General features: G+C 39.7%; 1 protein-coding gene across 2 annotated transcripts in view; it reads left to right on the top strand.

Annotated features, from left to right (window-relative positions):
* SLC9A7 (solute carrier family 9 member A7) overlaps positions 1-27508 on the top strand; it is a 69062-nt gene that overhangs the window by 21214 nt on the left and 20340 nt on the right. For both annotated transcript variants that reach the window (XM_053936032.1, XM_053936031.1), the window contains exons 2-12: positions 11057-11256; positions 12535-12612; positions 13273-13349; positions 13979-14091; positions 15418-15523; positions 15813-15954; positions 19268-19373; positions 19710-19798; positions 19912-20025; positions 22410-22521; positions 23840-23993. In XM_053936032.1, coding sequence (XP_053792007.1) covers positions 11057-11256; positions 12535-12612; positions 13273-13349; positions 13979-14091; positions 15418-15523; positions 15813-15954; positions 19268-19373; positions 19710-19798; positions 19912-20025; positions 22410-22521; positions 23840-23993 — 1291 coding nt within the window. The remainder of the gene's footprint in view (positions 1-11056; positions 11257-12534; positions 12613-13272; positions 13350-13978; positions 14092-15417; positions 15524-15812; positions 15955-19267; positions 19374-19709; positions 19799-19911; positions 20026-22409; positions 22522-23839; positions 23994-27508) is intronic.

Below are 27508 nucleotides of genomic sequence, written 5' to 3'. Positions count from 1 at the left end.
CTGCTACTCTCTGTCCTTCATTGTGAGCATGGCTGTGGGTCCATCCTGTCCTCTAGTTTTATGTCAAGGTGGAGTTGTTCATACTTCTGGTGGCAAATGTATAAATTATTTTTATAAGTATCATGCGTGACTAATTATCTAAGGAGCAAGTTGATTTCAGTAATTTTTCAACTGTACTGGTTAGACATAATTTTATTGATGAAAATGGTTATTTTTGAATTCATATAAATTATGTCGTGAGAAAAAAAAATAGGAATTTTGGAGGGTATATTCTGGTGATGCTTATGTGAAACAGCTCTGAAAGTACTGTGGTGTGAAAAAAGTGAAATGAAGATCCTTCTTCTGGCTTGGTATCTTCCTGACAGGGTACTCATCTACCTTGGGATGCAAGAATTGCTTTGTAGTGATTGTTTTGCAAATGTCCAAACCCAAAATTTTAGTGTAGGGCTGAGAGCTGTTGTGTTGAAACTGTGTGGGAAAACCTGCTGTCTTAACCTGAGAATTTCTTATGTTTGTTCTTGAGGTTGTTCAAGTGAATATGCAGGGAAGAGGAATGAATGGCCAAAAGACAGCATAAATAAAAAAATATGGTTTACACACTTCAAATGGGTTAAGAGGAAGCTCATGGGATTCTGCTGATGTAGGTGGGATGGTTCTGATGGTTCTGCTCATGTAGGTAGGATCAGCCTTTGGAAAGGCTTACTCCTTACCTTTTTCTGTCCTGCCAGGGGGTCTTGCACCAAACCCTTGTGGTGTCAGTAGCTACCTTTGATGCCAGTGGGTCAGATTATTCCATGTAGCAGCAATTGGCTGCTCCTGTTCTCTAGTAAATCTGATTTTATTAGCCCTCATCTGACACCTTTTGCCTAGGAGGAAACATGAAATCATAGGTTCCCATCCACTTCTGTGCCACCAATGAGACATGCTGGGGTTAGAGTTGAGCTGGCATGCTGAGAAGAGATGAAATGGATTTGATTGCTTGGGCACCTTGTTGGCACCACTGGTGCTAAAAAAGATGTAAGTGATGGCAGAAATGTCAGGCTGCAGCAGCACCTGAGATCTGTTGGGAGCAGGCAAGGAGGCATCAGTGTGTAGTAGGAGCAGAGCAAGAAGTTAGTGGCTAGGAACTGTAGGGTGAGCTCGTATGGAAAAAGGTAATGCTTGTGCCAGTTTAGGGGGAAAGAAGGAGGGTGGTAACAGGCTGTGTAGGAGGTTGGGAACTGCAGCTGTGGGACCTCTGGACAATGCACTGCTTGTAAGCAGGCTGGGCTTTTGGATGGCTTTTTTTTTTTTGTTACAGCTCAAAGTGCGTTCTTTCTTCTTCTCCAGCTCATGGGAATCAGTCAGGAAAGCAGAAGTGTTGTGAAACTGCTCATGCACTGCAGGCTGTGGCAGAAGCAATTTGCTGGCTTCTGCAGTTAGTACTAAACCAACTGATTAAATTAAATTTTTGAACTACTTATGAAAGCAAGTAATAGTAGATTCCTTTGCTCCTCTGGACAGCTGTCCATAAGGTCCTAGAAGAGCAATTGCTGGCTTTTTTTGTTTGTTTTTTTTTTTTTTTTTTCAGTTCAAAGCAGATATAGTGGGATGGATGTTAGAACAGCTATACAGGGGGATTGACAATTGTGGTGTGGTTTTGAGAAAGCCATGGTCAATGAGGTGCCTGTGCTCAGAGCAGTCACCCAGAAATGAGAAACAGGAAACATGTGGCTTCTTGGCTCTGCTTTGGGACATATCTGTAAGGAGCAGATTGCTTCTATGAGACAGAATAGATCTTCTGTTGGACTGTGTGTGTTTGGATGCTGTAATAGCAAGGCTTTTATGGTCAGACATGATCACAGAAAGCTAGAGTTGTCATCTTGCTGCTATTTCTGTCTTTTGGGTCAGTACATTTCTCTGTAAGCCACAAACCGTTTTATCTACAAGTGCTGGTTGCTTTTCTGCCCACAGCTACAGAACATGGGGCTTGCCTCAGCAAAAAATTAGTTTATTGAAAATTCAGTCAACTTGAAACCTTTGTCCCCTCTACATGTAGAAGATTATATTGTTAGTAACTGGGAAGGGCTTGGTGCAAAAAGATCTTTGGGAAGAGAGAAGTACACTTTGGGAAGAGAGAAGTAATGTTTTCAGTTGTCTCAAGGAGAACTTTTCTGGTACATGTTTTATTTCATTCACCTTCCTCAAATTTATTCTTGTTTTTTTCCTCCTTAGACTTTGTTTTGGCCCCTATCCTAATCACAAGTTCCCAGAAATGGTTTTTAGGATGAAGGCCTCCACACACATCTATTACTTTCTACAGATGAGCAAAGGCCTGTGGATGTCATGTCAGAGTGTTCCTAGTAAGAAAATACACCTAGCTACACTCCTTGTAGCTACTGTGAGATCTCTGAACCCAAAACTGTACCAAGATGGATGCAGTTCCTGCCCCTTCCCCCTTCCTCCTTGCCTTAAGTCAAACCTTCAAAATTAAATGACAGTGTCAGGAAAGAGATTGTTGCTGCTTAATGAGTTTCAATTGGGTTATAGATTGAAGCCTGACTCCTTGACTCCTTGCAATGACAGATTAATAACTCCTTCTGCTGAAGATTTAGGAGGGGGGATAATTATTTCCTGGGCGCTTTTTTTTTTTTTTTTTTAACTGAAAAGCTCATTTCTTGCTAGTGCCTGAGCCAGGTGCTATTACTGTAAATCTTTTTGTAACAAAAGATTTGATGTTATTTTTCAGACTCTGAGGAATTTGTGGCCTCCTGTTCGAGATATGCTGAGTGTTCTGCCATGCAAATGGGAGAAAAAGCAGTAACAGAACACAAGGATTAAATAGAAAGTGTTCTGTTATACACAATTCTATAAATATAATTAATATATTATTAAATAATAGAAATATTAATACTTATAATAAACATAAAATTTAAAAAACTGCTGCTGGTTCTGCTTTTCTTCTTGGTGCCTGCCAGCATGGCCACTGATGTGCCTGGGGGAAAGAATCTTGGTGTTTGGGGTTTTACTCATCTGGCTTAGAAGTCTGTGTTGGAAGAAATGCTTCAGCTCTGCTGCTGCTGCAGAGGACTGGGACCAGTTGCAGTTGGCACTCAGTTAGGGAGTCACTCCTGTGTGAAGGAAGGAAAGGGAGCCACAGTGAGGCAAAGGTTGGTGTCTTTGTGATGGCCCATTGCTGCCCACATCTCTAGGAACATACTGGTACATGTATGGCTTTCACTATTTGGGTTTTATAAATAAGGAGGGAAACTTAACTTACATTTTCAAAAGTATAAAGGAGCTTTTAAAATGTTGTTTATAAAGTATTTAACAGCAAATGCTTTAAATGCTTAAATCTGTGTTGCATGAAACAATGATTATGCAGTAACTAAACTTAAAAACACCCAAGTTGAGATTAGTTGCAGACTCTGTAATCTCTTGACAAATACTTGTGCCCTTTATGACTGTGTTATTTTATTTCTAAGTTGAGACTGTCTCTTTAAATTGTGTTCTGTAGTTGTCCAAGGTCTTTCACTGAGTCATTACTAAGGCTGGGGCTGGCTCAGGAGCCTTGACTCATAGTCCCCTGCTTGGACCAGAGGCCACATGTGATTACCACAGGACAGCAGCTTCTTCCAGGGCTGCCTGTCAGTTCAGGCTGTTTGACAGATGCTGTTGGGTTGGGGTGTGTGTGTTGGTGGGTTTAGGGTTTTTTTTTAATGCTTCTAAACTTTTTTTTTTTGTCTTTTCCGGATTTTATATTCTAGGGGAGGATAAAACCAGCAATTTTTCTTACTGGCTATCATTTTGCCACATTTTTATTGTCATCTTTATGTGGCTGCCCTCTTGCTAATAGTCTACTCATCCCTCCAAATTATTTGGAACAAACTAATTTTTCTGGGGCTATAGCTCTCCTGTGCAAATGTAAAGCTGTATGTGAAACTTAATACTTCTTCAGAAACTAACTTTTGAAATTCCAAAGGAATCTTCTGTTTAAGTCTTCTGATAGTTGTGTTTTTAAATCAGCCTTCTTCTACTTTGACCCTGTTCTTTAACCTCACCATCAGTAAGAATGTGCATTACAGAATAAAGCATACCTGTCTGCTCCTGTAGTTCATAATTTTTTTTTTTTTACCATTTTGATATACATACAAGTATGTAAATCACACAACATGAAAAAGAACTAGATCCCTACACTCCTGTAAGTTTTTTGGAACCAAAGGCTTGCGAGAAGGCACGAATTCACAGTGCATGTGTGTCTGGCAGCACAAAGCCAGCAAGTTAATTTCATACTTGGTTCTGCACAGTGTGCCAATAACATTTTGTGTAATCTGTTTATTTAAATTCAAAACTATGCTTAGTTTGGCTTATTTTAAAAGTGAATGAAATGCTTATTACAAAGATACCCTTGATAGCATAGTGCTATATCTGCCTACAAGGAGGAAGAACTACCCACTTGTTTATTGTCTTTTAACTTCCTTATCTAAAATAGCCCTAAGGCAATGACAAAGCATGACCTTGAACTTGTTATTCAGAATTTTAGGGTTTGGATATCCTCAAAATTTCTTCCAGACTTCAAGAATTTGCATCCTCTGCCTTCCTCTCCTGTTAAAAAAGGCTGGTTTTAAATTTTTAAAATTGAAATATAGTGAGGATTTATTATCCTCAGTGCTCACACTGCTGAACATAAACTGCTTTCCATTTTTCCAAGTTTGCATCTTCTGCAGCAATGTGACAAGCTGGTGAATGCAACACAGACAGCATTGCACCATTGAGAAAGTAGTTGGTGATTAGCTATGCTGAGTGCAAGACAGAATCACAATTAGGTTGGAAAAGACCTCTGAGATCAAGTCCAATTTGGGACCTAACACCACCATGTCAATAGACCATGGCAGTGGGTGGCACATGCAGTTGTTTCTTAAACACCTCCAGGGATGGTGACTCGACCATCTCCCTGTCTGTTCCAATGTCTAATCACCCTTTCTGTGGAGAAATTCCTCCTAATGTCCACCTTCAGCCTTCCCTGGCACAGCGTTAGGCCATTTCCTCTTGTCCTGTCAGTATCTGCCTGCGAGAAGAGGCTGACCCCACCTGGCTACAGCCTCCTTTTGGGTGGTTCTAGAGAGCGATAAGGTCACCCCTGAGCCTCCTTTTTTCCAGGTTAGCAATCCCAGCTTCCTCAGCTGCACCTCATAGGACCTGTGCTTCAGACCCTTCACCAGCTCCATTGCCCTTCTCTGGACTTGCTCCAGCCCCTCAAAATTCTTCTTGAAGTGAGGTGCCCAGAATTTGACAGAGGACTTGAAATGTGGCTTCACCAGTGCTGAGTATATGGGAAATACAGATACTGTCACAGGCCTGGGGTTCTGCAGACATGTGATCTTATTTGTTTTTTTTAATATACAGTGTTACTGGCTCAGTTCTGGATTAAAAAAAAAAAAAAAAGCTTGAATTATTTTGTGCAAGTGTTGAAATTTCCTCAAAAATCACTCTGAAATTTGAAGGTGTGCACTGTGATGTTCAAAGGATGACACTGTAATAGGAAAAATACTTTATTTGTTGGTGTTTAGGCTATCTAAAGTAAAACTTTCCAAGTGTGATATCTTGATGCATGTAAACATACAGAAGAAAAATTATCTATATGATAAACACTGTGTATTATTTTTAGTCTTTCACCTTGAAAATACATACAGGACTTTCTTTCACCCTTCTTGCCAAGTTTTTTCATCTTTGTTTCTTTGCCCTCAAGCTGGTATAAAGTTCAGTTGGGAAATAGGGAAGAAAAATCTAGACTTTTAAACATAAATTCTTCCCCCCCACCATATTCTTTGTGTGCATTTTCAAAAGCTAACAGTATTTTACTCTCTATCACCAAGGAGCTGGTGTCAAGGTACATAAAATATGCTATTCTGCCTCTGTATGGGCTGCACTAAAGGATGACAAATTCTGCCAAGCCAAGACTGACTCTCACACTACCTGTCAGTGGTTTGCTGTAGTGTCACTTCCAAAAGATACTATTATTGCATTAAAAAACAAACCAAAAGAAAACACAACAAATCCTCACAAGTACTAGTAACAAGTGCTTTATGTGATGTATCACGGTACCTGCTTTCCTGTACTTACATGGAATTAGGTGAATATCTCCTGGTCACCCCTTTTGCCTGCTTTTGATGGGGTCAGTTGAGGCTCAAGGCAGGTGGCAAGTCAGGGTGGATTGAGGCAGTAAAAGCAGCCCCCTCCTAGCCTGCTGAACCTTTTGGCTTTTATGATAAGACTTACTGCCATTTCTTTTGCTCTGACTTACTGAGTTAGGAGAGCAGTCTGTCATTTAAACAAAATAAAAACCCAGCTCCAAAACAACAAAAAGCCCCATGACCTGATCCAGAAAGCTATTAAGGTGATTTAAAATAAATTTTTGCAGTATGAAGTGTGTGTCTGAGGAGTCCAAATGTTCATGGCAAAGACCTTAGGAGGTAGTCTTGTCCAGCCCTTTGCTCACAGCAAGCCCCCACAGCTTGGGTTGCTCATGGCCATACTCAAGTGAGTTTTGGCTATATGCAAGGAAGGAGATTATACAGCCTGCTCTGGTGCTTAGCCACTTCATTGTTTTTTTAAAAAAACCCTTGCCTATTTTTTTTTTTTTTTTGCCTGCATTGCAACAAGTTTGTTGCCTTTAGTCTTAATCACTGTGCACTTTCCAGAAGATTCTGTCCCTCTCTCCTCTGTCTCCCCAGAGTGTAGCTGCAGACAGCAGTAAAATCTCTACCAAGTCTCCCTCAGTTTGAAGGTTGGAAGGGAAGGACCCTCAGTTTTCAGCACCTGGCTCTTTACCAGAAGTGTATGAAAGAAACTGTATCTGTACAGGTTTGAGCTCATGGATTGATCCACTCCACTGATTCAAAGATCAAGCTGAATTCACTGATCAAACTGTGTGATGTGAAGTGTGAATGCCTCTGGTTTCTGCAGTCAGCTGCCAGCTGGCACCCTCTGAAACCTCAGGGCTGCTTCAGCAGAGAACTGGGCTGGAAATCACACAGACCACATCTCTTACCAGATAAAGGCACTCGTGGTTATGTGTGTCTTTCTGAATTCATGTTCTCGCTTCAGTGACTTCTGTACTCAAACAAACCAAAAGTAAAGATGACATTTTGAATGGTGTATTGTTAGATTGGTGTTGACCAATCTATTTGCATCAAAGGAGGTTTAGATTGGATATTAGGATTATTTTTTTCACTGAAAGGGTGGTCAAGGATTGGAATTGCCTGGGAAGGTGGATGAGTAACCATCCCTGGAGATGTTTAAAAGATGTGTAGGTGTGGCACTTAGGAACATGATTTAATGGTGGACTTGGCAGTGCCAGGTTAACAGTTGATCTTAGGTATTTTCCAACTTAGGTATTTTCTGACTTGGTGATCTTAGGTATTTTCCAACCTAAATGATGCTATGACTATGTCTGAAATCCAATATTTTTCATTATCAATAGTGATTTGTTTCAGAAGGGACAAAATATTCCCAGGATTTAACACTTCATTTTTAGTAAGATGTTCTTTGTGTACAACCTGCATGATCAGCATTGTACAGGCAAGCGGCTGGCATAAATGCTCTCTATTAAAAGTGAGAATGCAAGTCATGCATACAGGTTATTACATATTAGTTTTTGAGATAATCCTTCGTAAGAGTATTTGAGCAATGAAGTAAACTTGCCCTTGCAATAGCTACCACAATCCAAAACTTTGAAAGTAAGGCCCTTCTCAAATTTTGAAATATTTGTACCCAATTATAGCTTTTTTCTGTCTTGTTGCAATCTTGCAATAAAAGGCACTTCTGGATTTATTTGGCCTAGAGGTTCTCTTTTAGAAGACTCTTCTTAAGCAGTCAGAAAAATATTTGCTTTTGTTCCAGGTTCTTCACAACTCTTCAGCAGTAACACCTTGGGTAGGAGTAACACAGAGTTTATGTACTGATTCTTCTGTATCTGTTCCTAGGTTCCAGCAGCCATTCCTTTCTTCCAAATAAGCAATAGAGCTATACTGAATTTATGCTTATGTTAACAGCCTATAAGTAAGACTTAGTCTAGGCTTATCCATTAAAAAATTCCAGATATCTCTCTTTCTATTCTACTTTTGTTCTTCAGCTGCAGGAATGGTTGAAATCAAGTATCCAGGGAGAATTATGGAGGATGCCCTGGTCTACTGTATAACACTAATGGCAGACAGCTTAGAAGGGCATCCTTCCTGAGGATATGTCAGGCAGTTTCTTCCACCTGAAAAGCATTTGGGGTTTTTGTTTTTTTGTGATCTTGGGGAGCTGACTGAGCTGTCTGAGCTTTGCTAATGTCGTATTATCAAGTGAGATGTGATGTAGAAATCACATAACAAGTCCAGGAACTTTCTCGTGTGTAAAAGGTGCAACGTTCATTGGAAAACAGAAAATTCTTCCAAATAGTTTTCTGTGAAGACTTCAAATATTTTTAGGAGAAGCACTAATGACTGCTGTCAAATGTGTTCTTTCATGTTTCACTTCAATGTTCAAAACCTGTTGGTTTGGGACTATATGACATATATAGTTGTATGCCTGTACCTTTGTAAAGTCAGGGAGCTTTCCATTCTTCTAATTCATCTTTTGAACTAACAAATGTCTAGTATTTTGCCAATGAAACTGCTGTGGAATTTGTGTGCCTTCCTTGGGGCCCTTTTGTTTTCATACATGTTTCCTTTAATGACTGAGCTGTGGGTGGCTTTATCCACTTGACTGCTTCTGACAGCCTTTTGCCTCAGCAAAGGTCCAGGTGCATCCTGCTGCAAGACAGCACCCTGACAGCAGAGACCACATGTTCCTAAACTGCATGGTTCTCAGTATAAAAACCTCATCCATTTTGCTGTTTTATCAATAAGAGGTGTACAAAAATGCCCTGTAGCTGTGCTATTGGGCCATGGGAGAGCGAGGATACGGGACAGAATGTTTCACTTCAAATGCAAAGTACTAGTTATGAATATAATTGTCATATAACTGGCATATCTTATTATGGAGGAGGATGTACAAGTGGATTATATCCAGGTATGTAGTGCAATCACCTCCTGCTCTCAGGTTTCTCTTCCTAATGCAATAGTAATGGGGTTTCCCATCTGCTTTTGCAATGCATTCAGTAAGGACAGTCTCTGACCCTAAGAAGCAACCAATGTCCCCCTCTCTATTCTCAGATGAGCAGCAATATAGAATTGGCTTTATACCACAGCTACATATATGCTCATCTGTACAGTTTTCTTTTTGCATTCTGATTTATGGCAGGATTTCTGGCTGATGCTGGTTAGATCAATTTTTACCACAGTCAGTCTTCCTGATGTGTTCTGTGAGTGTAGCCTTTCCCAGCTGTGAGTAGGGTGAGAGCAGCAGAAATCTTAGGCTGCTTGCCTTGCTGGGTTGGTGAAGGGGTCTGTAGCCATAACTGGTAGTGCAAGTGGCTTGGAGGTGACTGGCTGTAACCTTGTCACTTTGTGCAGAGCTGTGTTTCTGCTTCATCCATCATATATAGCTGCAAAATGCTCTGGTGGTGTTAGAAAATGCTTCTATAAATCTGTGTATTCAAATTGTTAGTATTGAAATTTCAGTAAGTAGATTTATCTTGTTTAGGACATCTCTTCCAGTGTTCTCTCTGAGTATGTACTTCTCTTTTCTAAATAAAATGTATCTTAATATTCCAGTTACTTTGGAATGATCATGTTGCTGCTATGTTCTTGGAGAAGGAAGGCTGGAGATGAGCCTCCCACTAGTGTCACAGCTGCTACCTGCTGTATCTTCTTGCATTAAAAGTTTTGTTAGTATGGACTTCAGGAGAATGAGGTGTGCTTCTTTGCTTGGCTTTTTGGGGGTGCAGCTTGGTTACTCTTTGCACTATGTCATAACAATAAGTCTATTTGGGGTTTTCGTTTTGTGTGGTAGAGTTTTTTGTTTGTTTTACCTCATTTATTTTTTGGTTACTACCTGTCAGCTTCATTTACTCTCTGGGGAAACTATGGATGCAGAAGGAGGGTCACAGGGAGCAAACCCAACACTGACTACTGACTTGTCAACAAAAGCACCAAACATCCATCTTCATCTTGCAGTTGTCTGGAACAAGGATTAAATTGCAGATCATCCTACGGCAACAGGGGAAGAGTTTAGACAGTGGGTATCGATTTGTTTACTTACCAGACCAAAACCACTTTTACTGTTCTTATATGTTCTCTCTGCAGATGTTCTTTTCTTAGTACATTGCTCAGTTAGAACTTTGTGCTTCTCCGGCCTCCTGGCATTAAGTTATGAATTATTTTTGTCACTGTGTCTGATGCATTTGTTATTGATAGTCTTTTCTGATTGGATTTTCTCTGCTGCCTAAGTAATTTGTCCTGTATTCCTGAATCCTGGATTTCTTATGATTGTTCATTTACACCTTATTTTATTTTTGTTTATATGAAATGTGGAAAATGCTTGCAAATGACATATAGTGGCTTCTTTGTGCATGTCATCTGTCTTAGTTTTAAAGTTTGTGGAGTACACAGAAGATTGTGCAACAGGCATTGTTTACTTGCCTAGAACTGTAAGACTAAAAACTGTGTTCTTGCTGCAGCCATAAAATAATATGGCAAACATCACCATTCCAAATCAGTTCCGGTCACATGTTTCCAGCAGTTGTTGTTTTCTGGCAATAGTGTTTGCTCGGTTCTGCCCTAAGGCAGGTGAAATATATTTGTGCCCTATTAATTAATTAATATTATATGTGCCCTAAAGTTCAGCCTCTCATGTGACTGGGGGTTTACACTTTTGAGGTGTGAATGAGGGTGAGGAAGACAAAAACTGAAATGGAACCTTTTGTTTGTCACTTCAGTCAGGTACCCAGTACTTCAGATGCACTGGTAGTTTTGATGTGATCAGGGCCTCTCTTCCTCTGCAGAAAACTGATAGTAACAATTCACTTCAATGTTATTTGTGCTTGTACATATGCTTGTGAAGTTCATGCATGATCCCTTGGATGATGTTTGAAACTTGTAAAAGTGCAGGAGTAACAAATCAGCCTCATGGGTTTTTACATCTCTTCCAGGACTCATAGTTGGGGTGATCCTGAGATACGGGACCCCCTCCACGAGTGGCCATGACAAACCATTCAGCTGCTCGCAGGAGGACAGGCCCTTCACCACCCTGCTGGTCAACGTCAGTGGCAAGTTCTTCGAGTACACACTCAAAGGGGAAATAAGCCCTGGCAAGATCCACAACGTGGAGCAAAATGACATGTTGAGAAAGGTGAGGCTACACCATTTTGCATGCTTGACTAAGTATTTCTCCTTCATCTATGCTTCCCTCCCTCCTCCCCGCTCCATCCCGTTTGAACCTTAGGCAGTGCCAAGTGTCAATATTCCTGATAGTAACAGCACTTTAATGCTTCATTCAAAAGCACCTTCTGTATTATATCACTGCTGGAGAAACTGTGCTAGGTAGTGCTTTCCTAAAGGCCTTGGTTTGAAGACTTAACTCTACATCTGTAGAATTTACAGAGACCAGCTGAACAGAAAAAAAAAAAAAAAAAGGCCTTGTGCTGCCTTGTATAAATGCAATATAAGGAAAATGATAATTTCTTAGTGAAAAGTGATTGTTCCTTGTTGTTTTGGTTTTTTTTTTTCCCCTGGGGTTTTAAAATCTGTATATTGTCAGGAAATAGTTACTGCTTCCACCCTATAAACCAGCAAATGAGACAGTCTGGTGTTAGAAGTAAAATTCACTTATCAGCAGTTATTCAGATGTCTTATTTGCCTTTTTATTCAGCGTCAGGAATTAATCACCTTTTGTGTGTATCAAAGCTAGACTTAGAAGCATAGGATTGTGATCTAAAAGTACTTATTTCTGCAGATTATGAAGAGAGCTTAGCTGTCTATGTGTATCTGTCTGCTGTAGGTATCTCAAGGAAATGAGTCCTTCTCTGGGAGGGCACAGTTCTAACCTGTGCTTAGGCAGTGGGTGAACAGAGCCTAGTTAGTCTCATATGTGTGAAGGTCTTCTTTTTGCATTTTAGCTGTTGTTTTTTGTTCTTTAGTGTACAGTAGTCCTTCATGGATATGTGGAACTTGTACTGAAATACATGGAAGAGGTGTATGATTCAAATTTCTGAAGACCAGTCTTGTATCTGACTTGACAGGCTTACACTAACTATTCAGTGGCTAAATTTGCACAAAAAAAGTAAGCTAAAATAGCATTTCATCTGCAGCTATACCAATATCAGGTATCACAATAGGAGAGATCTTCTCCAGCATCACTTTTGCTAGAAATTTTTAATTTTAAATAGGGGACTGTGTTTGGACTGCTGCCAGATCATGATGTAATGCATATTCTTTCTAGATGCTATTTACCAACAAGAGCTGCAGCTTTTTGCTGCTATGTACAAATAGAGCTGGCCAATGTTTTAGAGGCTCAACTTATCTATTTCAACAACCAAACATAGTGGTTGTCAGAAAATGAATGAGGAAAAAAGTCCTAACAATTTGTGTATGTCTGTTTCTAATTGAAATTTCTTATTTTATCTTTTAGGTAACATTTGACCCAGAAGTTTTCTTCAACATTCTATTGCCTCCTATTATTTTTCATGCTGGTTATAGCCTGAAGAAAGTAAGTGCAATATCTTCTGATGAGAACAGATCCTTTTTTTTAAATGAAAGATTGCTGATTTGTTCAGGATTGTAGTCTCCTTTCAGGCATTTACTTACAGTAAGAAAAATCTAATTTCCTCCAGAGATGGTTAGGTCATATTGTTTTAAGAGAAAATGCATATATTTTTGAGTATAAATGTATTAAACTTTACTTAATTTTGCTGATTTGTTTTTCTTTGAATTTAGCCAGACATTGACGTCAGTTTCATTTAAAGTAAAAGATGTTCTGTTATGAATTGTTTTGGTCCTTCTCAAATGTCCAAAATGCAATAAATTATGCTGAGAGGTAGACCCAACCCTGAATCCCAGTGGAGATGTGCCAGACCCTTAATGGCAGAAGGGCCCAGATTCTGATCTTGCTTGAAGACACCATGAATTGGTGCTGGTTTCTGTCAATAAGCCTTCTGTCAGTAAGCTACATGTAGGGTCTAATGCATGGCACAGATCTGGTTTATTCAATTTATTGAAGTTAGATTGAATTTACATAGCAGTAATTGAAATGTTTCTCTGAAATAGAGGCATGTTTCTGTGTATTGATACAAGTGAAGTAGTGTGCTACATGGTTCTGAATGGGCAATATAACTTTTCTGAAGTATATAAACCTCTTTTTCTTGTGCAGAGACACTTCTTCAGGAATTTGGGGTCCATTTTAGCTTATGCCTTTTTAGGAACAGCAGTGTCTTGTTTTATTATTGGGTAAGTAAACTCTGATATCAGTTCCTCTCTACACTAAAGTTTAAGCTGATAAACACTCTCTTTGCCTACATATATATATTTTATGTATGTATATACACACACATTTAGTTTAAGATAACTGGTCATTGATTTGCTTGCCTACAATCTCTTATCCTGCTCATATTACTGTGTCTTTTATATGGATATTCTGAATAACAGAAATCCTGAATTGTATTGGTGACCTTGACTTGTCTCTCAAAGAATTTCACTAGAAGAATGATCTATTATTATAGATTATTCTTACCTCAGAGCTTTGGGCCTTTGTGTTGGGAGAAATAGTTCTAGGGGAATTTTGAGCAGAGAAAACTTGGTGGAAAATGGAAGAAACATCTAGACTCTGTGCTAATTGTGTGAAGATTTCAGACTTACTGGTTTTATATGATGTCTTCTGGATCATGTATTGCTTGATTTGCTTCATAGGGAAAAGAGGAAAGTTCACTTTGAGAACTTTGTGCTACACTGTGGCAGTGTCCCACTGAGATGTAGCATAAAAAAGCCTGTCTGAAATATTGTTGCTTGTGCTTTCCCTTGGCCTGACTGAAAGGCACCATATTGTTTGACTTGGAATGTTTTATCTTCTTTCTCTTCAGGAATCTCATGTATGGGGTTGTGAAACTAATGAAGTTGGTTGGTCAGCTGTCTGATAAATTCTATTATACAGACTGCCTCCTCTTTGGAGCAATAATATCTGCCACTGATCCAGGTAGCTTGATGAACATTTTTAATAACCTTCCAAAATAATGCTATTGTTAGGATTTTCAGCTGCATATTAACAGAACTCTATTTTCAGTTATGTCATTAGCATCTCTGAAATACATGCAAAGTCTGAGCATTTTGAAAGCTGTTCTCTGCTGATTTGTGACTAAACTGGCATGACATCATGGTATATTTGGAGAAAAGTCTAACACTCCTGTTCAAATACTTAAATATGTTTTTTGTTAAGTGCTTTCTCGTTAAGTGTGCAACAAGTTTAAGACTACAAATAGATGAAATTATTGCATTTTCTGGATAGCAGGACTTCCTTCTTCAGCTACATTGCTTGGGGCTGGGTAATTTAAGAGCAATATTTGAAGCTTTTTTAGGGTCTTTAGGTGGGGGATTTTCTTTTCCTCTTTCAAATAAACATCATGTTTTATAAGTTAGAGCAGAAGAATGCTTTTCTGGCTAAGTAATTTCATCTTTTGCCCAAATAATGTAGACATCCTTCAGAGTCAAGCAGGCTCACATTGAAGTCTCCACTTGACAGATCAGTTTGTAGGGCTGGCAAAGGTCAGGGGCCAGGGTGGGGAGTGCTGAAGTATAAAGCTTGACATTTAAAGCAGTTTATTTGAGATGCCTAATGGTGATTAGTGTGAAAATGGGAAGTAGCTCCTGTGATTGAGCTGAGCTCTTAACAGCTGGTGGTTGCATACAATTTATGCAAAAAATCACCATGTGATTTTTGAAGTGCATATATGGGAACAACTTCAAGGTCATGGTCTTTCATCTCAGAATTTTCTTGGAAGAATGATTATAAATATTTAGCACTCTTGTCCTTTTTAAATTATGTGGAAATTCACACCTGTGGCATAATGGATACTTAAGGGAACACTTAAGATTACTTCTAATATTTTACAATGGCTGAAATGATAAACCTGTGTCAACAATCCATACAGCTTTTAAAAGCAGGAAGAGCTGCACAACATTTTGCTTACTGTCTTAAATGGAACATGTTCTAAAATAATATAGGGCTTTGGTAGAAGGGCTTTGTCTGCTCCATGCCCCTTGATCTTAGGGGCCTTGCCATGAACACTGTGCAGATGGGAGGACAAAAGAGCCACCACTTAATGGAGCTGGCCTAAAACTGATGGAGGAATTGCTTACTTGTAGGTAAGCAATTCTATGGGAAACTATGGGAAACAATGGTTTCCCATTTTAGTTTTGATCCTGTGCTTCAATTCCTGGGTTTTCTTGCTTTAGCCAAGCTGGAAAGTCTGCTCCACAGCTCATGCAGTCGTTGCAGTGTTGTTTTCCTCTTTTCTTTCTGTAGTTACCGTGCTAGCAATATTTAATGAGCTGCATGCTGATGTCGATCTCTATGCCCTTCTGTTTGGAGAGAGCGTGTTGAATGACGCTGTTGCCATTGTATTATCCTCGTAAGTAACTATGGGAATTTCTACTCTGAAATTACTAAATTGCTTGTGGCATTTGTCTAAAACAAATGCTTTTTCTGAGAAACATTATTTTAAGTCTAAATGGATTGCCTTTAACTGGATTGATAACCATTGCAAACATTTTCCAAGGCCCCTAATGCATACATAGGCCAGAATGACACATATGCCTTCGGCATGGGATATGCCTTCTCCCTGTAGCTCAGATAGTGTTGTTACAGAAAAATTTTTCCTGATATCACTTCTAAATTGTCATTGTGTTCTCTCTTTCTAGATCTATAGTTGCCTACCAGCCAACAGGTGAAAATACCCATGCTTTTGATGCTGCAGCCTTTTTCAAGTCTGTTGGTGTTTTCCTGGGAATATTTAGTGGTTCTTTCATGATGGGAGCAGTGACAGGAGTTGTGACAGCTCTCATATCCTTTTTCATATTTGGTTATTCCAGCTGAGATGGCACATGTGGATATTATCAGGGCTTTCCTGTTTCCCATTGTAGCAGAATTGACTCTAGCTTGTTTAATTCTGAGCATGAAGATATGATCAGTATTCATTTGACTTCTTTTCTATAGAAAGACATTATAGGTGCCCACAGAAATCAACTCTTTCCACCAAAATTGAGGCCATAGTAGAAATTTTAGTGATGTTGCTGCAACAAACCAAGGAAGGGCATTAAACAGGCATGTCCTAATAATGTTTCTTTATATGGAGTTATAAAACCTAGTTTTTACTATTAATCTTGAAAGACATCTCCTGTGATAAATGGCATTTGATTCTGCCTTCAGCAAAATCTCTGTTATTTCTGACCCCCACAGCATTCTTTGAGTCCTGCATTTAAACTTTTTGCCAGAAATCTGATGTCACACATCTTGGATAAGATTGTATCTCTATGAGATTTTAACTCAATAACACAATGTGCCTTGTATGATCTCTTCTGTTCTCTTTATGCTTGTTGCTGTTATTTGGTTAGATCTCTGACGTGCTTAGCATGCAATTTGTGTGGGTCTTGTTTTAGCCTCAGGCAGTAGACCTTCAGCCTGACCTACTCCAGGAGTCATGATGCTCCTTCAGGAACCAAATGAAGTCTTTGCTTTCTGACAGACTAGTGTAGCCATCTGTATATATCCCAGGCTGCTCTGATGTGCCTGGGCTTCTAACACTGAGCTGAAAGGGGTAAAAATGTGCTGTTCTGTACAAGGATCATGAACCTGTGACTCTGAAGCAGAACTGTCTGAACTGTATCTTATATACACACTATGCAGAACTTCCTGACGTGTCTGCATGATGGAGAAACCCTTTAAGTATAACGGGGAAGATGTTCTGTTGATGCTTTAATGTTCAGTCTCAGGAACTGCAATCTATGTGACCCAGAACCACAATTCTTCCTCTGGCTTTTAGGCTACCAGCCATCCATAGCTCTCACTGCTCAAATGCAGTTGTTGTGGGTTTTGGCTTGCTGGTTGGCTACTAATTAAGGCTGAAATGCATTCAGATCCATTTTGTAAAATTATGCTTCTGAAGCAGCAACCAATCCTTGTTTTTTCTAATGGTTGTGCTCAGGAAGGTGATGTGAGGCTGTTCAGAACAAAGCCTCTGGGGTGGCATTTTGTTTGTGTGGTGGGAATATTTTTCTTTTTGTTCTGTTTTGGTTTTGTGTTGTTCTTTTTCTTTGGTTGTTTAATTATATGACTAATTTCTTTTGGAAACATCCTTAATGTCATGCAATGCTGTAGGAGCAAAAAAATTTGCATTTTACTATTCATAGCTGATTAGAACCCATAAATTAAAGTTTAAGTTAATATTCCTATAGCGTGAAGTACCTATACCTGTACCTCTTTGAGTAAGAAGTTTCATGCAGTCATGCACTGTCCTTTGAGAATAGATAGAATGCTTGGTTTCCAAATTATGCAGATAACATACAAGAACTTATTCTGGCTTTCAGCAAGCTGTGTTTTTTTAAAAATAATTAAGTTATGGTACCACAGTGTACATTTTTACTAAATAGCAGCATCTGACTGATTGAAAAGATGTGAAATACAAGGCCATGTCTAACAAATAAAGAAAATAGTTAAGAAAAAAATAATTCAGTGTCAGCTAACATTTCAATGTGATCAATTCATGAAATAATAAAACGTTTTTCTTTTTTTGCCTTTCTCTCACCTTGATCTTCCTCCAAAATGATGAGCACAGGTTTTAAATTCAGATTTAATGAAATATTTTGGTATGACTACTTACAATAACAGCAAGGGGAATAAAAAGTGTGATTCACAAAACTGCCAGAAAAGACTGGAAATAAGAAACTGGCTCTGACAAGGTCCCTTGCCTAACTTCAGGGGAGCAAGGTTCAACCTCTTCCTCTCCCATGGAGTGACTGTGGCTATCCAGTTCCTTAGGCATCTATGAATGTCCCTTTAGCCAAGCACTGGGATTATCTGAGTACTCTGTGGGAAAATGGGTTCCAGTTTTTGTTATGGTGGATGTTACCGCTTCAGAAGCATGATTTTAGAAAATAGATCTGTTTGGGGGAAGTCGTGGGGAGGAATTCAAATGAGCTCAAAAGTTTTAGAGGTGGTTTCTTTGCAGAATTAACAGCTGTTTAAAAAGTATGCTGTGTTTTATATTTCATGTAATGCCACCATGGAGATTATTTTTTTTTAATTATGGTCTGGGCTTTGTTTTGAGAGCAACCTTCTGACAAAGTAAGGTCATGGCTGAAGGTGTGTCTGGAGTACATGTTTGCCTTAGTCCAAGTCAGCAGAGAATGTCAGCAAGAAGTAGGTGTGAGTAAAGAGTTGGTACTGATTGCCTTCATATGAACTGTGCATATCTGTTTGCACCTCAGATACAGCATGCTGTTCAGTGTTTACCTGCTGCCAGAGTAGTGCTTAGGGAAAAAAGACACCTAAAGGATTCCATAAATAGGTGAACAACTTTTCTTTGTAGTGTGTGAAGAGCTAAATTTAACACTACTGAAATCTGTTCTGCTTCTTCAGTAGCTGTATGAATTGTTAATTCAGTATGTGCTTTGATATTCCTCAGGTTTTACTCTCCTCTGCAAGATGAACTTGTTTTTTCTTTCCTTTGAAAGACTGAGCTGCTCTGAGTTGGCTTTTTCTCTAAAACATATCAGCACAAAGAGAGGAAATACATTTTGTAGGCAGTAATTGTTTTGCCTTAAAAGTACTGAAGTAGCCACTCTTGCTGGAAAAGACTTATTAATAAATCTGAGAAGAAAAATTCTTGTTGATCTTAGGGTTGCTGTGGTCAAGAACAGCTCTGTAAATTAAATGCTTTTGAATGCATTCTATGCTTTATTTGAAGGTGGGAGTGCAACTCATAATTGAGGTTGGCAAGGGGAACAAGACATCATTCTCTCACCAATCCCCTGAAAAGCCAAGGCACACAGTCTAAAAGCAACAGCAGGTAAATATCCCTTCCTTGCCAGCATTTCAAAGGGAACCATGGAAGAAGATAACATTACTTCTAAGAGGTGGAGCCACACTTTATGCTATGGATATACAACAAAAATAACCAAAACTGATTGTTGCATGTTGAGCCTGAAGTTCGCCTTGATGTGTTGTAATATGCATTTTTCAGCATCAAAAGTTTTGTTTTCCAACAAGCATGTGCTGTTAGTACATAAAAGTGTTTTTCAGAAGTACTGGGAACAATACTGTACAGTACTGTAGAAGCCAAAGGATTTCTTTTTGATCCCTTAACAAGTGACTTAACGTGACAAAGTTTACCAAGTTGCACTGCTTCCCCCTGCTGGAAACAGCTCTCTTCTTCTTGATGTCCTGGAGCACTTTCTTGCTTGCAGAAGCGTGTGGATTTACCGGTGAGTTGCTTGGATTCAAGCACAGAAGTCCATCTCAGCAGCCATTTTTCCACTTTCTCACTACAGCTTTTCAATGAGAAATATGTTTGTGCCTAAAGCTGGGTTGTTGAGTTTTTTTACCTTCTGTTCCATGTTGAAGCTGCAGCTCATTGTGTAGCAAAGGCAATAGTTTGGTTCAGACACCATCTCCCTAACCTGGTATCTCATTCACTTGAATGGAAGAATCATAAAATCTCAAGGTTAAGAATGATGTATAAATTAAATGGAGCTTGTGAAGGGAAAGTGTGGTGAGCTGGCAGTAAACAGGCTGATTTTTACATGTGGTTCTGTTCACAGGTGTGGTGGCTGTCCTCTTCTGTGGAATTACCCAGGCACATTATACATACAATAACTTGTCAGTTGAATCAAGAAGTCGCACTAAGCAGGCAAGGATGTCTTTTACCTTTTTTTACAGTGCATTGCCATAGTAGTCCATGTACTTTTGTTTCTACAGCATCTTTTTTACTTGGCCTTTAACATGTGATGGCTTTCTCTCTAGCTCTTTGAGGTGTTGCACTTCCTGGCTGAGAACTTCATATTTTCTTATATGGGCTTGGCTCTGTTTACTTTCCAGAAGCACATATTCAGCCCAGTTTTCATTATTGGAGCTTTTGTATCCTTTTTCACATTGTGTGAGGTTTCTCTGTTTTCTTATGTGCCCAAAAACTTGTGATGTCTGTTGGCTTTACCAAACAGAGAATGGTGGCTGGCCTAAGTTTTCATAATGCCTTGCGGGCACAATAATTTTGAGAAAAATCTTTGGTTACACCTTACATCAAAGCCCTAAAGCCTCTGTGCCACACAGTTGTTGGGTCTGTACCTAAATGTTAGAAGCTATATAATTTAACTAGATAAATAAATGAATATGCTTTACTGTGTGCTTTGGCTATTGACAGCCAACACTGCTTGTGTTGTTCTTGTTTGGAGAACAAGTTCCAAATTTGAACTTTGGAGACCTGTAAAAGGATTCATTTTTCTCTCCACTTCCAGAGGCCCCTTGAGAAAGTAAGGGGCAAACTTCAAATGCATAAAAAGGAATGTGAGTGAATAGAATATTGAGCAATTCCCCAGAGGTCAGCATCTCAGGTGATGGGAGCAGAAAGGAACTGAACTGGGGTACAGACCATTACATGAAGCGTACACAATTAAAGGTTCTGCCATTGTCTCTGGTTGACTTGGTACCTGACTCTCAAATTCCCCAGAACTGAACACTTTGCAGTAGTCACACTCATGTAAGCTCTGCATCCTGCCCCTGTTGAAATGGATTGTGTAACTCTCTCCTCACTATATTCCTGGCTACTTGAAAATTCAGCAGAATTATAAGTGTGCATGAAGAAAAGGGAACTAGTTTTCCAGTCTTCATTTACCTCTGCCTGCTGTAGGAGTAGGGCTGTTGGCAATGGAGGTGAAACCCTGTAAAAGGATATATAAAGATGGCTATGTATGAGATGTACTTATTTTCTCTTCTTTCTTCTGTTTTCTGTACTACTTCTCAGGATTTACCACATTTGTTTTTATTTTCCTTCGGCCATTTACTTTTTTCTGGAACAGTAATAAATTTTCTCCGGTGTCACCTCATGTCCGCTTTTCTGACCTAAGAAATACTCCAAAGCCCGGCAGATATTGGATAAAGATATGAACAGAATAGTTGCACCTGGTATAATAAGCAATGCAATTTTTCATGCTTAGTGTGGCCTTCCATCTTCTCTTGAGTTGTGCTGTCTGCCCTGGGTTTGTTTTCAGTAGTTGTTTCTCTACCTACTTGCCTTTTAATACATGTCCACATCTTTTTCTACCACTACACTAATCTCTGTTGTCTCTTGAATGCTTTCCTACCTTTGTGAGGAGGGCAACTAGTACTAGCACCCGTGTTTTACTCAGCACTTGTGGTCCCCACTGAGTTAACAACTTGCAGGGGTGAAATGTAGAGACATCACCACTTGTTGAAAGTGAAAGGCTGGACTGTAAAGACACAGCTAGAGCCTCAGCATCCTTGGCAAAATCTTAGCTATTGTTCCTACACACATTAGTCTTGATTGCTTCTGGTGTCTGATTTCCGCAGTCCTCAAAAGGACTGGTATAAAAATTGCTTGGAATAGTTAAGTGAGGGTTATTGTACAAAGTAATAATCAAAATCTGATTTTCCTAGAGATATTCCCTGCTGACAGTATTGCTTTACTTTAAATTTGGCAACAGCCCAGTGGTGTCTAGAGCTCTTATGCTCTCTTTCTTTTCCATGGGAGAAGTATTATTCTTCTAATGTTCCTATCCCAGCAGCAAATGATCAGTGTTTGTTTGGCTTCTGGCCGTGCTGGCATTTTACAGGATTTCAGCCCACCAGTCTAATTTTTCCCAAAGTGTTCCTTATACAGTGGAGAGTATTTTCAGCTTTCTGCTTCTTCACTGGAGCCACTGGATGTTTTGCACCACAGTGGGGGTGCTTACCACCTATTGTCATGAATTTCCTGCAATACTTTCACTATTCTTTTTCAATTTCATTCTAGTGCTGACAAATGGCTTTTGGATTTATATTCATAGTAACTCTGCACTGGTGTTTGCTAGCCATTAGGATATTTTGCCTCTGCAAGAGTCATAATGGGGTGGCCACTTGCTGGTCTTAAGTTGGTTTCCCCTCTGTATCCAGGGCTGCATTTCTGTTGCTCCAAAACTCAAAATTGAATGCTGCTTGTGATAATTGTTTAAAGTGTGAATTTTCAAAGTAAAGTCTTCATTTGTACAATTGATAATTTTGATACTAGGTATAATTTCACTGTGCATCTAAAAAGTTATATTAGTAAAAGTTTGCATTTTGTGCAATCACTTTTGAATGCACAAGTTGCATAAAATTGGGGAAAGTCTGCTTTAGATACACAGCTATAGGAAGAGCACTTGATATGACGTAAATCTCTCACTAAAACAAAAGCTTCATCTTAAAGCCAGGCACCAAAAACTGCATACCTCAGGAAAAAGAAATCCTTAACCCTCAGCTGCAAACAGGTTGCAATCTTTTTGGGCAGAGCTGCACATATCTACCCCCTCTCCTTCTTGTTGAATTTGGGCAGAAGGCATAAGATCAGTTGGAGCTTTCAGCACATGATGATGTTTTCAGGTAAGAGCAAAAATTCTGGGCAATGCAAAAAGTCTTAATTTTAACTCATAAGCAATTGACTTTGCTACCTTCTGTTTTTGTGATCCACATTCATGCATCCTAAAGTGAAGGCTTACTTACTGATTGTTGCAGCATGCCATCATGTGTCTTTCAGCCTTTAAGAAAGTGTGCCATGTCTGGGGTGGGTGACATCTTGAAATGCTGCCTGCTCACAGCAGGCAGCACCTCATGTTGGGAATAGAGCATTTTCATTTGAAGTGCTTGTGAAGGACATGGGAGAATTGGGATGTATCTCTTCCAAAAGGTTATTTCTAGCTGAGATGATGTTCATGTTGTGCAGAAACAGATACCTGCTGAGAAAATGGGCGCCCTTTCCCATTTAGTTGGACAAAGGTATTTGACTTAAATTGCCTTGTAATTTCTGCCACACAGATAACTGTTGAAGTCTGTAATTTAAGGCAAATTATGTATTGTGTGTCTAAACATGTGCACCCAGGGAATCCTCTGTACACAAGAGGGTATAAAGAGGATAGAGCCAGGCTGTTTCCAGTGGTGCCCTGTGCCAGACCCAGAGGTAATGAACATCAGGAAACCTTTTTTACTATGCCCAAGCATTGTACAAATTGTCCAGAGAGGTTGTGGAATCTCCATCTATGGAGATATCCAAAAGCCATCTGGATGTGGTCCTGTGCAACTGCAGGTGGAGCAGCGGTTGTTCAAACAGGGAAATTGGACCAGATGAACTCCAGGGGTTCCTTAAAACCTTAGCCATCCTGTGATTCCTTTACATAAGAAATCTGCAGGTGGTTCAATGCCATGGCTTGTTCTTGCTAGTGAAGTTTCATAACTGAGAGCAGAGGAGAGGAGGAAAGATACAGTCTGCCTGTGACCATGTAATTAACTAGAATATTCTTCTAGCTGATAAAAATGTCAGGCCAAGAACTTACATTTCAATTATGGATTCAACTGGAAAAGTCTGAATTTTCATCAATTCAGGGAGCTGCTTAACTTACATAATATTTTGCTGTTGTTCACAAATTGTTTGTTTCTGTCGTCCTTTCCTGTTAGTTTCTGGAAGTATTTACACGTTTTCACAGCACTTGTGGATTCTATAAGTTATAGGAAACCAGGACAGTTAGAACATTCTGTTGTAAATTATCCCAGGGCATAATTTATCAGGGAATCTAAGGAAATTAAAAGCTGCTGGAGCCCAGTGCTTTCTGCCTGACACTTTGTGGGAGGAAGCAAGGAAAGGTGCTGTGCTGTCCACAGTCATGTCTGCACTTCTGAAGCTGTGCTGTTTCATTCTTTCTGATAGGTCTCAGGGGAGCCATGGCATTTGCTCTGGCTATACGAGATACTGCTACCTACTCCCACCAAATGATGTTCTCAACAACTCTGCTCATCGTGTTTTTCACTGTGTGGATTGTTGGTGGAGGTACAACCCCCATGCTGTCGTGGCTGAACATCAGGTTGGTATGCAGCTGTGTGCTGGGGAAACTTCACTTTTCAACAAGCAGCTGTGCTGACATGGCATAGTTCTACAGAACTTGTTTCATTCTACAGATGCTTGCTAGAAGCATTTAGAACATGGTATTTATATATCTATATATGTAGGTATTTAGAACATGATATTTTATAGAGGAAGGTGCTAGTGCAGTCTGGTGAAGAAAATGTTCTGATGCTGCTGGGATTCAGCCTAAAGGTGCTCTGGTGCTCTGCAAGTAGGTATCTAAGTCTATGTCAGTCCAGCAGGATATGGAATAGTGTTGCCTGATAAAGCAGCTCTATATTGAAAAGAAAGAATTAATCTAGTCCCATATAAACTTCATATAATACTAAGACTGTTCCCTTTCTTTTGGCTCTTCATAGTGGGCCTGTTAAAGTTTTTAAGTCCAGTAGATTCTTTATTGGGTGGTGCTAAGGTGAACATAATTTAAACAAAACCTGATGTTACCTAAGTATCAGGGATAAATGGGATCCTGCTGGTCTTCAGTGTGTGTTTCCTCTTGTTTTGAGGAGATCTTTGAAAATGGTAAGTTGCATGATTATAGATGTCTGACCATAAATCCTGGCTAATACTTAGTACTTTTGACTGCATATTTGAGAATATTTATCAAGAGATGTGCTAGAGAATCACAAATCAATCATTGTTAAAGACATATATATTATAATTTTGGAAGTTTTGGTGGTTTGGGAGACAAAGATGAACAGAGGGGAATTAAAATCATACAAGCTGTACAAGCCCTGAGTGCAATCAACCATCACCTCTGCCACAGAGCTCTTTCAGTCATCAGCAGGACAGGACCCGAATTCCTGCATGTGGCCCAGCCCTTGGCCAACTGCAAAACCATTGTGAGGCAGCAGTTTTTTTTTTTCCTCCCACCCTCTTCCATCGAAACCAGGAAGCATCCCAGATTATGTACCTCTTCCTTTAGCTAATCTAGTTCAGTAGTGAGACTCCATAAGCCTGGCTGATGAGCTGGTCCTGCGGGCAGAAAGGACTAGCCCCATATCCATTCCAGGCTTATCCCTCAAGGTGTCTGGGGGATAGTGTGTCTGGAGGATTAGTGTGACCAACAAGGCAGAACACCTGGAAAGGCTATGGTACCATTCCTAGAGAAGTAACTACCAAAAGGTAGCTGACTGAAGCATAGTTTTGAGTGTTTAGCTGTAGTTTTAGGGGGAGATTAACCCATCCTTGCGAGTAAGCAGTAATTTTAACTGTCGCTTTTTTGGCATGGTTGACAGAAAATAAAGGGTTAACTTTCCTATCAAAGGAAGGATAACATCTATAACAAGGGAGCTCTACATAGGAAGCATTTTTACAGCTGGCTCGGTAGGCACTGGCCTGCCAGAGATGGAGTCTGTGCCTTCTGGGACACCAAGAAATCAGATTTGTGCCAGGAGGTGGCGGCCATGTGCAGCTGATCGAGAGTTAGAAACACGGTGTCGGTGAGGTACCCTCAGTGGTTAGAACACTTTATGCTGGTGAGGAAAAAAAAAATTACTGAATTTTTAAAATTATGCCAGCTATCTCTTTTCCATCCCCTTGCACTCAGTGGAAGTGGTAAACAGGAGGCGATGAAGCTGAGGTGCTGTCCCAGTGCCTCACTCAGCAGCAGTGCATAGTGCTGACGCAGTCCCAAGGCTGTGCAGCAGGTAACTTGTCCCTAGGGTGCTTGCTGAGCTTTGGTACTTGCCCATTAAATTCGATTGCCAGAGGCTGGAAATAAGTAGTGGTTGCATGCAGGACTTATTTAGAAGAAAAGATGTTGTAAGATAAAAGGTGGTTTTGCTTCCTAGATGAAGTGAAGGGATGTAGAAAATTAATGCCGCATGTATGTTGGACTTAAAAATCAGAATTTGTGGGAACTCCCAAGAGTCCAGCTCTGATGTGAAGGTCACGCCAGTTGTACCAGGAAGGCAGGCAGGCAGGCTAGTCAACCATTACCAAGTCCTCATGAAGTAGTTGGCCTTTCTTCAGTGTGGATGTAAATAGAAGGCCCATGTCTGGGCAAGTCAGAGGAGCCAAGACAGACATCAAAACCAAAGGGGCTTATTTAAGGTGGTGCCTGCATGATTGAAGTAGAACTGTACTGGGGAGCTGACTCCAGCCAGGAGTGTCAGCCTGGCCCGATACCACTGAGCTCATGGGGAAGCAGCTGTGTGCATGCAAGGAGCAATGCCTACACAGGGATCCAGAATTGCCTTGCTGTGGCTTGGAGGAAGAGGCACATGCCTTCTGGCCACACCGTCAGTTGTGTAGCATGCCGGATGCGTGCTTGGTTCTTACTGTTGGTCCCTTCCCTCCCATAACACGAAATATTAAAAGTAGGTAAAGGGTAGAGAGGCTAACATGAAAGTGAAGTTTTGGTAAAGTAAAAAGCAGTATAAGGAGGAAAATAGGCAAAAATTACTCTCTGCCTCCTCTTGTTGTTCTGAAAATTTCAGATATTTGGATGAGCAGGTATCTTTTCAGATAGGGCAGGTTACCGGGGACCACTGACCAGGCTTTCATATACAGCTAAGCAAGGGACCTATGGTTTGTAGCAGAGGCTTAACTTCAGTTTACTGCTTAACTGGTTGGAAAAGTGAGGTCACAACTTCAAAATCTGAGTAAAAAAATAACAGGATCTTTAGATGCTTTTGACTTCTGCCACTTGACGCCGAGGAAATTAAAAACCAACACCAGAAACTGGAGTTAAAGCCGTGATATCATGTGTTAGAGTTCCTTGGCTGACTCTCAGTGAGACACATCCAACATTTGAATGGTAAACTCTTACATTTTCTTAGTAGTAGATTTTTTTTTTCTTTGAAACTAAAGCATGACCTGGATATTAAAAATATAGTCTCATCCTTTAAGATCTAAACAAAGAAACAGTTTCCTGGCTGAAGCTTTAACAGTTTCAGCAAACTTGAGAGCTATGTAAATCAAAACCACTGGCAAAATTCCTCTTTTCGAAAAAATAGCTGACTTCTTGTTTCATTTATGTGTCACAGGAAAAAAAGGGAACTCCTAACATTTGTATTGCAATACACTGTGTTTTCCATTTTTGATTAGAGGTTAGTGACCTGGTTCTTTTCATGTTGAATGAAGCAACACATGGATTACTGCCTTCCTCTCCTTCATAACCTGCTTCAAATGTGGAAGTTATTGCTTATTTTAATGAAGTAATTTCAGTTATACTTAGAAAACTTTTTATAAATCTCAAAGCATTATACCTTACACTTTAAAATAATTTAGGTTTCTTTTTACCATAAAAGCTAAAGGTTGCACAGACAAGGCCAACGTAGATATTTAGTGTCTTATGTCTAACTTTGCATATATAATCTTTAAAGAGCTTCCTATTTAGTGATTTTTCTTTTCCTGTAAAAGAGCAAACTGAAAAAGAAATGTGGAAACATTAACTCTCATCCAGCTGCTATGTGAACGACCTAACTAGTTAGTTAGCACTAACTAGTGCTAACTATTTAGCACCTGGGA

Source organism: Vidua chalybeata, chromosome 2, assembly GCF_026979565.1.
Source record: "Vidua chalybeata isolate OUT-0048 chromosome 2, bVidCha1 merged haplotype, whole genome shotgun sequence".
Taxonomy (NCBI): Eukaryota; Metazoa; Chordata; class Aves; order Passeriformes; family Viduidae; genus Vidua; species Vidua chalybeata.
The sequence above is the reverse complement of the archived record's forward strand: the minus strand, read 5'-3'. Positions and strand labels throughout refer to the sequence as shown.